Genomic DNA, 15,165 nt, shown 5'->3' on the forward strand with positions numbered 1-15,165 from the left:
GTTCATTTCTTTGATTCTAGAGTTGTAGTACCAACTGTCCTTGTGTGGGGTGTTCATTTGTTCTAAAGGCTTTCTTTGGCATGGAAATGTTTGCTGCGTTGTGCAGGCTCTCTACAAAGTCCTGTTGGAGCGTGCATATATGAGGGCTGGATTTTGAATGTACTGTGTTGCCCATGTGTTCATGTGGTTTTGAAATGTTGGCCAGTTTGCTAGGTCCGGTCTCCATCCTGCCGGAGGGGGCGGTGGTGGGGGTAATTTTCATTATCTTTAGTTTTGTTTCAGTTGCAAAATGGTCACTGGTTAGAGTTGGGTGCACTCTCCATGTGCAGTCTTCTTTCAGGTTTCCAGTTATGAAGCTTAGGTCTAGCCTGCCACCTCGTAGGTGGGTGTTGCTTCATTTGTGTCATTTATTAGTGCAACGTCCGGAAATTCTTCCATTAGGATGTGTATGTGTCTGCCTGTTGCATTTGTGTGCTGTCTCGACTGTAAGCATGGGTGGTGTGCATTGAAGTCTCCTGCAAAGAAGGTTTTCTCTGGAGGCTGCACTGAAGAGGTTCTCTCCTTCAAAGATTTTTTCATGCCCTTTGTAGATATTGTGTATGGTGAGTGACTGTGCGCTAGTCTTATGAGGGACACTTAGTGTCTCAATCCCATCACCACAGTTTATGTTTCTTATTTTTCCGAGGGAATTGTTGTTTTTTATTAGGGTGATCAGCCCTCTATTTGAATCTGTAGTGGAGTTTTATAAAACTGTGTATCTATGAATGTGAAGTTGTTGTTTTCCCTAATTAGTGTTTCCTGCAGCAGGATGGACGTCGTGGTCTTTCTGAGAGTACTCTTGATTGTAGTATGGCATATTTTGTGTTGGCACTGTTTATGTTCCATTGTAATATTTTAGACTGGTGTATGATGAAATGTCTTCAGTGTTTTGGGGGCGTGTTTGGTGTTGATTGTTTCCTTCCATCTAATAAGGTGTCAGTGCTACAATCGTTTTCCTGATGGTCAGCTGTTAGGTTTAGGTTTGGAAACAATTGTTGAAAAATTACCCTCACAATTTTCTCTATTTCCCTCCTAAAGTCGTCTTTACTGAGGCGGTAGGTGGGTTTCTCTGGTGACTGCTCTACGGTGTTGTGCTGACTTTCGGCACTGGTACTACCGTCACGGGTGGAGTGGGGGTGGGGGGTGTGTCATGTGATTGGGTGGGGTGGGAAGTAGGGGTGTTTTCCGAGTTGATGTGGAGTAGAAGACATGGGGTTTGAGGCAGGTGTGGGTGTGTGTTTGTGTCTTGGTTTTGTGTCTGTCTGGGGTCTCTGTGGTATGTGTTCCGTTGTTGGTCTTGTTGTGGGGTGTGGTTTGCTTTTGTTGTGTAGGTGGATTGCGTCTCTGATTGGTGGGGGGTTTCTGCTGCCTATGTCTGGGTTCTTGTGTCTGTGTTGCTGTGGTTGTTGTTGCTGTAGTGGAGGTGGTTGTATTCCGTTGGTTGCTGAGGATGTGATGTTTGTTGTGGGTGTTGTTGTTTGTGTGGGTGGGTTTTGTTGTGGTAGGTGTGAGGGTTATGATGATGTGTTGTGGGGGTGGTTTGTGTTGCTGTTGCAACGTTCTGTGGTGGTCTTGGGGGTTCTGGCCTTTCATTCGCCAAATCCTCTTAAGTCTTTCCGGACAGCCTTTATGCCAGGCGTGATGCTGCCCTTTACAATTCGGGCATTTTGCTGTCGTCCTCTTCTTTCCTTTGTACGATCTAAGCACTCTGTGTTGGGGGGTGTTTGCCGCTACAAATCCACAAATGTGTTTGTAGCCGATTCACGTTGATGGTGTCCAAATCTTTGACACCTAAAGCACCTTAGTGGTTCAGGGGTGAATTCTTCAGTGGGGAAGATTCCCCATATTGGTATGTTCACTTCAGCAGGCCTTTCCCCTTGGAAAGTCACAAGAACCTTTCTTGTTGGTTCTCCTGCTTTGTTGTGCACCTGGGTGGCGTCTAACACAAAGGAGAGGTAACTTTTATGGGGTCGATTGGGAGGTTTACTGGTATCTGCATATGAGTCCTTTCCGTATTCTGTCGTTTGGGTCCAGTGCCTTGCAATGTCCGTCCTTCTTGAGTACTCTTCGGCATGTTTGTCTTTAGGTATCAGAATGAATTGTCCTGTCGGGTTGGTCGTGCCTGGAAAACGATGTCCTTGTGTCTGTCTTCAATGGCTTTTATTGTGGTGTAGGCTGTTTCTCCAGGTTTTTGTATTGGTTTGAATCTCAGTCGTGGGAATTCGGTGTCTGATTGCAAGTTAAAAGTGTCCGTGTTTTGTGTTGATTTCTTCATGTTTTTCTTACTGCGTACAAGTGTGAAGCCATCATTGTCCTGTGAAAGGTCGTCTTCCGTGTCAGAGCAGTCGAGGGAGAGGAGCTGTTGGTTGGGGATGTTCTTTTGAGTGTGCAGGAGAGTTATCAGGGGGAGAGGAAATCCTGTGGTCGTTGTGTCACGTGTTCGTCCGAGGGGGAGTGGTACCTGATCTATTTCGTCTTCTAGTCGGTTGTCATGGCTGTGATGGGGGCTGAGGAGGTCGTCATGGATGATGTGATCTTGTGATATGATAGAGGTTGAAGGGTTCCATGTCTATGGAGTGATATATGATGGGGTGAGTGAATAAGTGATTGGTTGTGTTTATGTCGCCTGAAGGGCTTGGATGTTTGTTTAAGTTATCTTGGAATCTGGCTTATGGAAGGCGCCAGCCTATGGTTTCCTGTGCTACTTGCAATATAGTTATTGCGACAGTAGGAAGATTTGTCTCTTTGGTCTTGCTTCTGTGGAGTTTTTAGACCTCAAGGGCTACCAAATGTTTCACAAGAGAGACGGTGTTAATAAGAGAAAGTTATTTTTGAGAAAAGGAGGAGTGATTTTAGGTCTTCAAAATTGCTTATAGGAGTGAGAGAGCTCTCTCAAATCTTATTCTCCCTTGCTGAGCGCACCAACTATAAAGTCGGCAGGGCTAAAATGCAGGGAAAGTCTGCAGCAAGCTGATTGGCTGGTGGCCGAGAAGCACAAGCTTGAAAACCTACAAAGAAGCTTGAAGGTTTTTGTGCTAGCTTCTGATTGGTCGATGGCTGCCGGTGGGAGGAGTCTGGGCGAGCTGGGGCTGGAAGCGGGGCGGAGTCTAGGAGCGGTGTGAGCGGAAGGTGTTGCTACCACGGATGCCGAGCAGCAACTTGAAATTTGTACAAAAAGGCCCCTTTTCTCCACCCACAGAGGACATATGTACACACAGAAAGACGGAGTAGCGATGGGTTCTCCCCTCGGAGTACTTTTCGCGAAACTTCTACATGGGTGCTGTGGAACGTTCGGGTATTCGCCAACATCGAGAAGCCGTCTATGTACGTCCGGTATATTGACGACACTTTCATCAGCGCCAGCACGGTGGAAGAAATAGAGCGCCTGCGACAAGCCTTCCACGACCACAGCAGACTCAACTTCACCATCGAACATTGCCGTGACCGTCGCCTCCCCTTCCTTGACGTCCTCGTCGGGCAACAAGAGGAGCGCTTCGTAACACAGGTGTATACGAAACCCACGAACCTGGGCATGTGCCTGAACGGCGAGAGCGAGTGTCCAGAGAGATACAAGCGCACTGCGATCAGCGCCTTTATCAGGAGAGCTCTCTCACACTGCTCTTCGTGGAAGGACACGCACACTGAATTAGAACGTGTTGCCCAAGTTTTAATTAACAACGGGTATTCCAACCGGGACATCACTAAATGCATTCGCAGAAACATCGATAAGTGGTATCAGCAGGAGCCTCGTCCCGCCGCCCTTGAAGACGTCACTCTCTTTTACAAGGGAGTATTTCATAGAAATACAAAGAGGACGAGCGAGCCTTCGTACCATCATAGAAAGGAACGTCTCCCCCACGGACCCTGCGAAAAAGTGAAACTAATAATTTACTACAAGAGCAAGAAGACCAGTGGCCCTGATTATGAAAAAAACAATCCAGCCCACCCCCGTGTTGCAGGACCCTCTCAAGAAAACTAACGTTGTCTACCAGTACAAATGCCCTGTCCGGGAATGCCCCGGCGCTTACATTGGTATGACGACTATGCGATTTCGAAGAGGATATCCTGCCACGCTCAGGAAGGCGCCATCCATTATCATGCCAAAAACGTCCACAATACCAGGATAATTAGGAATGACATTATTCCTAATATCAGAATTATCGATAAGGCAGCAGACCACCTTAGTCCAGTCGCCTCCGCCCTCTTACCGCGGACGGCCCTACAACATCGGGAAGGAGAGGACCCAGCCATCAACAACCACCCAAGAGACTTCACTCCTCCCGACGGTGGCACGAAGGGCGCCGCCCGCCAGCACCATAGAGCCGATCGAACGGGGCCAATCAGGTGCCCCCGTCTATCGGCAATGACTTCCCAATACTACGCTCCCAGTCTCCAGCGTCCGCACGAGAAGAGCAGTGCGAGCTTCCACCTCTGCAAGACGGCTTGACTCAGGGACTTAATCCTCTGTTTCAGCCAATGAAAATGCAGCGCCCATCAGACAGAGCACCTGGGACACAATAAATACCGCCGAACGGCACACAGGAATGTCTAGCAGATGTGATGGCCACAATAAATAACAAGAAAGCAATCGTAGTATTTCTCGACCTAGAAAAAGCCTACAAAACTTGCAAGTGCAGCTGCTATCCTGGCAGCCTTAGCCAACAAGACGGTTAAAGGCAACCTTCTAGCATGGACCAAAAGATACATGCAAAACAGACAAGCCAGAGTACCTTTCAAGGAGCAACCTCCGAATTCCTCAGTCTGGAAAATGGAACACCTCAAGGAGGAATACTCAGCCCTTCCCTCTTCAATATACTAATGGAGAAATTAGCCAACAGCAAACTTCCCAAATGGAGTTGAAATTTTCATAATATGCAGATGATGTGTGCTTGGTCAGCACAGACAGGCATAGAGCCCACCAACACATGCAAACTCGCGATAACACAGATTGAAAACAAATGCACAGTCCTAGGACTAAAAATAAACACGGCAAAAACCAAGGCAATGGCAATCAAATACAATACAGACCTGAACCCAATACAACTCATGGGAGAACCCATACATCGAATGGGTAGACAACTTCATGTACCTAGGAGTCAACATCAACATACAGCTCTCACCAACACAAAGAAATAGAAACACTTAAACAAAAGATCAAATGCAGACAAAAAACGCCATGAAAAGAATCACCTCGCTAAGGCAGGGAGCCGTATAGCCATGCCCTCAGCAATTTCTACATACAGACAATAAGATCAACAGTAGAGTATGCCGCACCAGTCCTCACTAATCTCACAAGCACTTGAACAAAAAAAGTTTTGAGGTAATCCCAAACAATGCCTTAAGACTATTACAGGAGCACCAATGTGGACCAACCTATGCATCCTGAGACATGAAACAAAACTACAATCTCTGACTCATAGGATAGATCAGAGAAACACATCCATCCTGCTAAAAACCTTAAAAAATGACAGAGACTGTCCACTCAAAAAGGAGATCAGGAAATGCATTAATCTCCATGAAGAGCTAGACCCTCCCAAAACATATGCTGGAGACCTTCTAGATACACTGAGAAGAGTAGGCATGCAAAATCGTGCCGCAGCCATCAGGGAAGACACCCCCTTCAGTGAATACACAGAATCAGCACCCTGGGAACCAGAACCTTTTAACACAAACTACACAATTCTTCCAGCAAGCAAGGAAGCATGCACCACCCAACAGTTAAAGCAAGCAGCACAAGAAGCAATACAGTTGACAACCGCCACAAAAACATATACTTTACAGATGGATCAGTAGACCTCAGCGTCCCAGCGGCAGCAGCAGGGGTCTACAACACACTCAAAGAAGCTGGAGACTCTCCGACAATGCCTCCACACTACAGACAGAGCTGATAGCTATCGCCAAAGCACTAGAAGACTCCAACACAGACTGGGCACACTACAATACACACCGACTCGAAAGGAGCATACAAGCCTCATCACGAAAAGGCAAAGCAAAGGAAAATATCAAACTCCTAACGAGCATAATGGGCACTGGCAAACTCCATCAAAGCAGAAAAAAACAGACAAATAACTCTCAACTGGATCCCGAGCCATGTTGGAATACAAGGAAATGAGGAAGCTGATTCCCTGGCAAAAAGCGGGACTACACATAAACAATGTCAACATCAAAATAAACCTCTCACTAACCCAACTAAAAAAGCATAGCAGCAGCATACTGCCAAACACAGGAGGAAAGCAAAATCAGGAGAGCCATCTTCGGAGGCTCCAAGACTGCAAAATGCGGTATGCAGACACCACAACAACTTCAACCACACAGCATACCGAAGAACATGACACGAGCAACTAGCGGGTAATAATACACCGTCTAAGGTTCGGATACCAATGCACATGGCAAAAAATAGAAAACAACCCTAAACCATGTAAATACTGCGAAACAAATACAGAAGAAAACCACTGGAACACTATATATTACTGCCCCCAGAAACACAACAACTAAGACAAAGTCATGAAGGAGATCAACAATCAGTCACTCAAATAACAAGACACATCCTAAAACAACACCCAACAGCTTACAGGCTTCCTATGCTCCTACCCACCACCAAGGTAGGTGCAAAACACTCCTAATAGCAGAATCTCGGGGACATCAGTCAAGACCCCTCACACCCCTGCCATCCCTATCCACTCACATACAAACCACAAAAAACACAGAATAACAAACATCCACCCAGTGCATGACTGACACAAAGACAGCCAACATCAACCTACATCACCCAACATCCAAAAGGAAACGCCCCGACTCTGACAAATCCCCCCGATCTCATCACCTCCTCACCCTCATGCACAGCATTCCTTCAGCCTCGTGCATCAACAACACACACTACTTCCCACTCGGAATTGGAACGGAATAAGGGAAATGTTTTGTGGACATCACAAGCTAACTGAATAGCAAACTTTTTCTCAGACTCATACCTTCCTTCTTCTCATCTGTTGGCCTCTCTGACTTGCCAACACTCACTACTATAGCACTTTTCCTACTACTGAAGGGCACCTTAGGGTTTAAAAAGGTTGGACAACCTTACCCATCAAAAGTTTCTTTCAATATCACACTCATCAACTCACGCATTTATCACCAAATAAAGAATCATATCCTACCATTACCACCTTCCTCACCATCCTGAGGTTACGGGCTGCTCTGTGAGCAAGAGCCCGTGCTGACACAAGGTCAGCTAAAATGCAAAAACAACAACAACAACCCATTCAAATTCAGTTCAAAGCGCACCTTTCCTTGAAAATGAAAACCGATGATACGGTTGGGAAACGTTGGAATTCCGTTACACCCTGTTAGACTAAGATTTGTTAACCATTTTGTTATCATATCAATAAATTATTATTTTTAGAAAACATTTCTTTCACCGAGATATGAACATCGGCCAGCTATTAGCAAATATCAGCCCTGATGAGAAGAGAATAATAAGAAGAATTGAAAAGACCATATATCAAATCAATTCCACTGATGCTGCCATCATCTTTAACAAAACATGTTTGAGAGAGGGTCTCCTACCTTCAAATAATAATAATAATAATAATAATAATTGATATATATTATGCTATAAAGGTATGTTTAGGGAAACTGTAGGTATGATTACGAAGAATTATATGAAAACTTATAAGCAAAGGCGACGGAATCCACATTTTTCCATCACTATGAAACCGGTCTGGGCAATAAGGAAGCAGCCAGCTGTACCTTAGGTTTAATTAGAGGAGACGTAACTCCTCCATAGATCCACATCATTAACTCATCGAAAAGATGGGGGTCGATGATCAGATGTATAAACAAGCTGTGGGGAGAAGAAGGTTGACCCACTACCATACCCGAAGAAGAAGAAGAAGAAGAATGCAGGATGAATGTAGGTCTATTAAATTGATTCACATCTCTCAAAAGTTGTCATTAGTGAGCGTGGTTTCTCCCATAGATTAAACCAAATGGCATTTTGTTTTTACTATGTTATTTTACAGCTAAGTAGTATTAATTAATAATAGTATTTCTAAAAAAAATAGAAATGGAGATGACATTTCAAAACCAGAAAATTCTATAGTTTGACCCTAAACATCTGCGTAAATAAACACATTTAACGATATAGATTTAGCACTGTTCTTTACATTGTTCATAATAATAATAATAATAATAATAATAATAATAATAATAATAATAATAATAATAATAATCTTTACATGTAAAAGCCGACACGAATTATGGACTATATTACTTGAGGATATTCGGTTAAGGAAGGAGAGAGAGAGAGAGAGAGAGAGAGAGGGGGGGGGGGGGGGGGGGGGAAGAGAATGAGTTACATTTATATGTGCCACGAAGGGTTGTTTCAGAAACCGGTTCTCTTATTATCGTTCTATCTCGTAGAACATCCGTCCAATCGTAAAAACGCATTTTACGAAAGCTAGACGTTTTGAATTGAAAACTGAGCGAAATACATTATTATCTGTCGAACGAACGTTTTCGTAAAACTTGTGAGTAAATATGAAATACTATTAGAATTGAAGGTAAGTTCTTGGCGAATTATTTTGAAAGGGGACTGGAAGTTGTTGAATGTGGAGGTAGATAAGTTCCAACTTCGCATTCAAACGTTAGCATTTACAAAGCTCATTATCTCTCCCGGTCTTCAAATATCCCATTGCTTCCGCCGGCAAATGTGGCCTCATTTTAACAGTAAACCGAGGGAGATGATGATTGATTTGTGCTTGAAGGCGTCACTCTAAAAATTTGCCAGAATGTAATGTGCTCGTGAGCCATATTTAGGCGCCATATTTATACTTCAGGGAGCGTCTGGGAATTGGGTCTATCTCTTCATTGGGAGTTAGAACCTGTTTTATATATAATAGTATATATATATATATATATATATATATATATATATATATATATTATATATATATATATATATTTAATATATATAATCTTGTAATTTTTAGTGTTAAGCTTTCTAATAGTTTGATGGCATGGGAGATGTACTCTTGGGTGCATAAAAATCAAGAAAACAATATGCATTTGTTTTCCTGTTCTCATTTTCTAATGTGAAACTATATGTATGGTAGTATATATTTACGTTGTTTGTCATTTTTGAATTATCAAGAAAATTAGCTGTTTTGCAAAGAATAAATAAAAAGTCAAAGAATCGTCATGAAGTCATTCATTTATAAAGTACTGGCTGAAATTTCGTAGCGAAACTTAGAAAAAAAAAAATTACGTATATTCGTGGTTTTCAAGCCTCACGGTTGACCGTGCGAGTCTATTTTCTAGATATTTTCGAAAAGCTGTAAACCCTAAATGGTCAGAGTCAGCAGACTACATTAACTCGAGAGAGAGAGAGAGAGAGACTGAAGTTATAAATAGGGACAGGAGATAAATTGATAAAACACGAGGAAACAGAAGCCGTCAGCAGTAGCAGAGAGTAGGAAAGAATGTGTTCCCTCGCTGGAGTTCAGAGGATTCCACTACTGCGTCTAGCCAGTTATTTCACATTTTAATCCTAGTAAACCTTCTCTTCATCTCACCGTCTTTATTCGTTACCGTAGAAATTAAAAATGAAACGAGACTTCATCGCCATAATTTGCTCGACTTTCGAACATCGCAACAAGAAGTTCTTGTGCGAAATTTGCATGCGATCATTGTTCCTTCTGTTGGCCATCCTGCTGCAGGCGACGAGTTACGAGTGTAAATTGTGCCTTTGTATGGGAACCGGTTTTGCAGATGGGGCCAGCAAAAAAAAGAAAAATCTGTGCGCGTCAACTTGGTGCCATTTAAGTGGGCAACTATTTTTCTTTCTTTACCCATTCATAGGACATTCAATTCTCTCTTTCCTTTACCGTTTTACGAACAAGAAGAGTAAGAGATGGAATTAGGTTTATGCTTAGCGACCTTCTGTTTAGGATTCATTTATTTTTTTACATTTATTTTATCTTAGCCGACTTGAGGTGAGTAAGAATATGTAGGTTGGAGAATATTAGCAATATTATTTTTCTAATTCGTTTGAATAAAGTTGTCTACTGCATGAAATTATATTCTTGTTTTAAAATGGAGCTTCATATATATATATATATATATATATATATATATATATATATATATATATATATATATATTCTTATAGTGTAAGCTTTGTAACGCAATTATAATTTTGGTAATATGATTAATTCACCTCAGAACCTGTGTATCATGTTATGAAATGTATGTTTTTTGTGTTCAGATTCCCAAATTTAAAGATAACATGTGTTAAGTAGAGTAACTTTCCATTTTGAAACTTACGTAAGACAGAGAGAAAGAGTAAGCACTTATATTTAAGCCTCTGGAGAGGGTTGTTTTTCACTTCTTGAGAAAACTTTACCTAAGCTAATTTTTTTTGTACTTCCAATCTGGCCTGTAACTGAACAGGAGAACCTTGTTCATTCCTACCCATCTCGAGAAGGCCTGACCCAGCTGATTTATTTATCGGCGCTAACACGTGCAGGGACCTCCCAGGCAGCATGAGTCCTTTGAGGACCTTCCCTACAATGATGTTATTCATGTTTAACACAGAGAGATGACGTAATATGTTTTCGTCTTGAACTAGATGCTAATCGTCCCATATGCCATATATGCTTTTGGGGATAGAGAATGAGTCATTCAATTCCGATACCTGGTTGGGTGCGTTAGGGAGAAATCTCTCTCTCTCTCAAAGCTTTCTCTCTCGCGCTCTCTCGTTTGCGAGGCTGTTTCATTAACGTAAATGTAACTCACATTAATTTTGTATTTGAGCTGGTCACTCATATAATTCTTACTAAAATATGTGTTGTTTGTGGAATCTAAACATAGTATTATTTCTTTAAGTTTTGTGAAGGCGCCCACGAAAGTGTAAAAGTGTGTAACAGGCCTTTCTCTTGAGTGAGAAGCTGCAGCTGCGTATCGAGGTATTTTACAAATGTTTTGAAGAGCACTTCGAGGTTTTATTTTACCATTGGATAAAATTATCATTTTCAATACATTTTTCTCTTGCTTTGTTCTTTTGACATATCCATTTTTATATGCTTAATGTTTGTACTGTCAATGCTTTAATTGTTTTCATATTATACATTATGTTTTTTTTCCATTGTCTTTATTTTGTTTAATTAGTTTGAATAATATTCTATTGTGTAATTGTTTGAATCTAACACTTGCAAATTAATTTGTATTTACTTAAATTTCAGTTTAAATTTAATTATTGCTTTATGATTTAATTTAATTAATTTTCTTGATAAATTTTGATTTAATTTTGCTTAATAATTAATTCAAGAATTAATTAAACTTTTATTTTCAAGTAATAACAATTTCCCTGAGATTGTGAATTTCACTTATAAATTTTGAATTTAGAAATAAATTTTTGTATTCAAAATTTATATGAGCATTTCATTTAACCATCAATATTACATTTTATTTTTGTTTAGGTAGAAATATAGAGTGATAATTGTGCCGTTTCCCACAAATAAATCAGAATCAGGGAAATACTTAGATTTGAAATTGCAGGAGTGATGCCCTTTAATTAAGATTACCTCACATCTATTTTAATGAACTTAGACTGATTGTTTTCTTGACTGTTCAGTTTTATAAGGGATCACTATTACCTTTAGAGTATTCAGTCATTTAGTATTTGTGATGAAGGGTCAGGTGTCTGGCTGTAGTGAGGTAAGTAATAACCTGGTACTTGAAAAAACTGTGCCCCCAAGTACAAAGGATGTCCCAGACCCAGGAATAAAAGGGTCTCTTGTGCTAACAAGTACAAATGGTAAGTGAAATAACTAGATACTTGGCAAATTTGGTAAACAGATATTAATGGTGTCCAGAGACAGATCTTTGACTACTTCGTGCACCAAGTATTAATGGTGTCCAGACCCAGATACTCTAGGCCACTTCGTCACAATATATAATATATAATATATATATATATATATATCTATATATATAATTATATATATTAGATAATAATATATATATATATATATATATATTATATATAAAGAGACAGATACGCAAATATAACATATACAAGCGTTACACGATACAATTTTACATTGAAATATGACAGGAATTCGATTGGACTAGATCCGGTATAAACTGACATTATATAAAAAACACTATGAATATGTTGAAAATAATTACGAAGCATTTATCTTCGTAGGTTTTTTTTTCTATCTAATGACTATGCATGTTGGTGTCTGAAAAAACCTCAGCTGATAAACCCACCTGTTACGTGGATCCATTGTCGAGAGAGAGAGAGAGAGAGGAGAGAGAGAGAGAGAGAGAGAGAGAGAGAGAGAGAGAGAGAGACAAGATACGAGCTCGACCCTAATTTACCCGTCAGGTGTCATGTCTACCCTCCATCCCGCGTGATTACCAACTTTTTTTTTCCTTTCCTTCTTTCTCTTCTCCTCTCCTTTATCTCTGACCTACATACGGGCATTGTGGTGCCCGAGGTCTACAGAATGCCCGGTAGTGATGCCCTTCCCAAAGTTATTTCTCCCGTAGAAAACAAGGGCGGTTGTTGAGTCTACCCTTGTGTTGTCACACTATACACTGTTCGAAAGAGAGAGAGAGAGAAGTAGGAAGGCGATTCAAACAGATTCCCTCATTATTCTTTATGTGGGAAATTTGTTTCACTCAGTGGGAAGATTGAAGGAATATACTCTACAAAATTACGAGGGTAATTCCTTCAACTGAGTGTTCTCAAGTAATACAGTACTTGGTATACAACGGGCTGTTAAGCACACAATTCTTCAGTGCGCCTAACGTGTTTTCAGACTTGTGCCAGAAAATCCAAAGGATTAATAATTGCTTTGTAAGTTTAAGTAGGGTAGTTAAATTCAGGTAAGTGTAATTTAGATAAATGCAATTAATCTAATAAGGACTATGAATAAATGAAACCAAGGCCATAAAATTCCCAGGGCAGTTCAGTTTGGTCCTAGAATTCAATTAAGTTTCGACCTGGTTAAAGTAAAATTAAAGTAAACTAATCCCAAATGGTAATGTTAAGAAAACAGACAGACATAATTTTGACTAAATTTTCTACTAACGCCCATGTAATTATATAAACCCCTGTAAAATTGTTCAATCTGAGTCTATGCCTAATTAACTTTCACAAACTCCAATATTGCAATAGCCTAACTACGTAAAAGGGCTCAAAATTTAGTTAAGGTACAGAAAACGGTGCATTACGTCTTAAATAAGTAAGTTCAGTTAAATAAGTTAAACGTTAAAAGACGAAACTGCTCTCTAACGAATGACCGTTGGCTCAAATCAGCCGTCCAATAATGGCGGTCTAGCCTTTGTGGAAAATTGGTATGTTGACCTACCTTTAAGTTAACCCAGTTTGGTCACACCTCTTAATTCACTCCTAAACTAAAAACAAATCCTATATATTTAATCAGCAAACCCAGCGACCTCTAATTACATTCGTGGAAATAAATTGGTACGTTGACAAGAAATGTTATTTTACTTACCGAATTTTCCGGCGACAGATCAGGGTGAATGGCTGTTTAAGTTTTGGTTGCAGATAAGGATTCGGATAGGATATGGGTTAGGATAGGTACAGACATTAAAGGAGATCATACAAACCAATTATCTTAAGGGTTATTAATTTCTAAAACCCTACACTACGTAAATTAAACTCGAGACGAAGTTTACGAAACAAGTTATCGTCCGTCTCCGGTGCTGTCTGTTTGAACAAGGCCCCAAAAACCCGCGCTCGGCCTTCGGCTATCCCCCCGAAAAGGCCTATGTCAGGTCAATGGTTCTTATCACTCCCTAAATCAATTAAGTAATTTCTTAACTAATTTGAAGGGACAGTTGAATCTATTTATTAAATCTATCTATCAAATATTTTAAATGCTAAGCAGAATTAATCAGATTATTCAAAATATAATATTATAATTTCTGCAGAGCTTATACTAAAGAAAATGAGGTATAGTTATTTTGTAGCTCTTAGCAGTGAGTGACTTCGTTAAAGGTTAGAAAATGGATATGTACAAATAAATTTACAACACTTTATTATCTTCCCTTCCCCACAGTTCACCTTTGTTAGTACGACATCCCGTATGTCCAGCCTGCATTTCGGCGCCGGAACACACCTTTTTGGGCCGGGAATCATGACCCATTCCAATTCGCAGGTAGGTACATATTTCCCTAGGATTTCGTCTCTGTCCTGAAGATATTAAAGATGGCGGAGTAATACTAGTAATAGTAGTAGTAGTAGTAGACGGGATTTATAATAGAAAAGGCTCCCATGCACGTTCTATTTCTCATTTTGTGTTTGTTGAGGTATATTGTCTCTTTAGTACTACAAATCTTTTATAAATTCCTTCTCATTTTCAATACTTTCGACAGATCTGCGCATAGCCCAGAAAATGGGGAGGTGCACTCTATCATGCCCCTTAGAACGGCGCACCTGACGGCGACGACTATGAGGGTGTCGCGGTTCATAAGAAGCCCTTCGCAGGAGCTCCTCAGATGTTTGTCGTCTATTTCTCCATTGAAAAGCAGAGGAAGAAGAATGAGCAACTGTTTGGAGCTATATTTACTTTGCTTGGCTACAGCCCTGCCCTTCGCACCTGTAACGGGACAAAACTGTGAGGCTAATTATATTTATCGTAATTAATACTTCATATCAAGTCCTGGACTGCATTCTTCTTCTTCTTTGCCTTCAGCTTTTCCCATTTCTATACTGGGACGCTGTTTCTCGTCAGCCTTCTCCATCATCCTCTGTCCTGTACATCTTGTTCTCTTAGAGACTGTAATACAGTTTACATAATCTAAATATATCAATCCATCATCTGCTTTGAAAGACTATAATTACATAATCTTTGGATAACCTATACTCTGTTTTTTTTCCATCTGTCCACCTGCATGTGGTGTTTTCGTATGGTAACACTGCATCCCGGGCTTTTAATAGTTACGCTATGTGTAAGTTTTAGGTAAATAAAAGGATATCTGGGTGTACATTTGTAACTGAAAAGTGTTTTAAGAATTCACTGTATGCTAATTACACTGTTAATATTCAAAATAGGATATTATTTAAAGCACGGGACGCAGTGTTACCATGCGCAAACA

At 40.5% G+C, this 15,165-nt stretch overlaps 1 protein-coding gene across 1 annotated transcript; it reads right to left on the reverse strand.

Annotated features, from left to right (window-relative positions):
• Window positions 1–1,158: 1,158 nt before the first annotated feature.
• Window positions 1,159–1,632, reverse strand: LOC135196667 (integumentary mucin C.1-like). Its single transcript, XM_064223502.1, has one exon. It carries the CDS (start codon window positions 1,630–1,632, stop codon window positions 1,159–1,161), a length of 474 nt encoding a protein of 157 aa, XP_064079572.1.
• Between the last annotated feature and the right edge of the window lie 13,533 nt (window positions 1,633–15,165).

The sequence above is a fragment of the Macrobrachium nipponense genome, chromosome 18, assembly GCF_015104395.2.
Source record: "Macrobrachium nipponense isolate FS-2020 chromosome 18, ASM1510439v2, whole genome shotgun sequence".
NCBI lineage: Eukaryota > Metazoa > Arthropoda > Malacostraca > Decapoda > Palaemonidae > Macrobrachium > Macrobrachium nipponense.

What these genes read in the sequence shown, in the direction of transcription:
- LOC135196667 (XM_064223502.1), bottom strand. Translation starts at nt 1,632, where the DNA reads ATGAAAGGCCAGAACCCCCAAGACCACCACAGAACGTTGCAACAGCAA.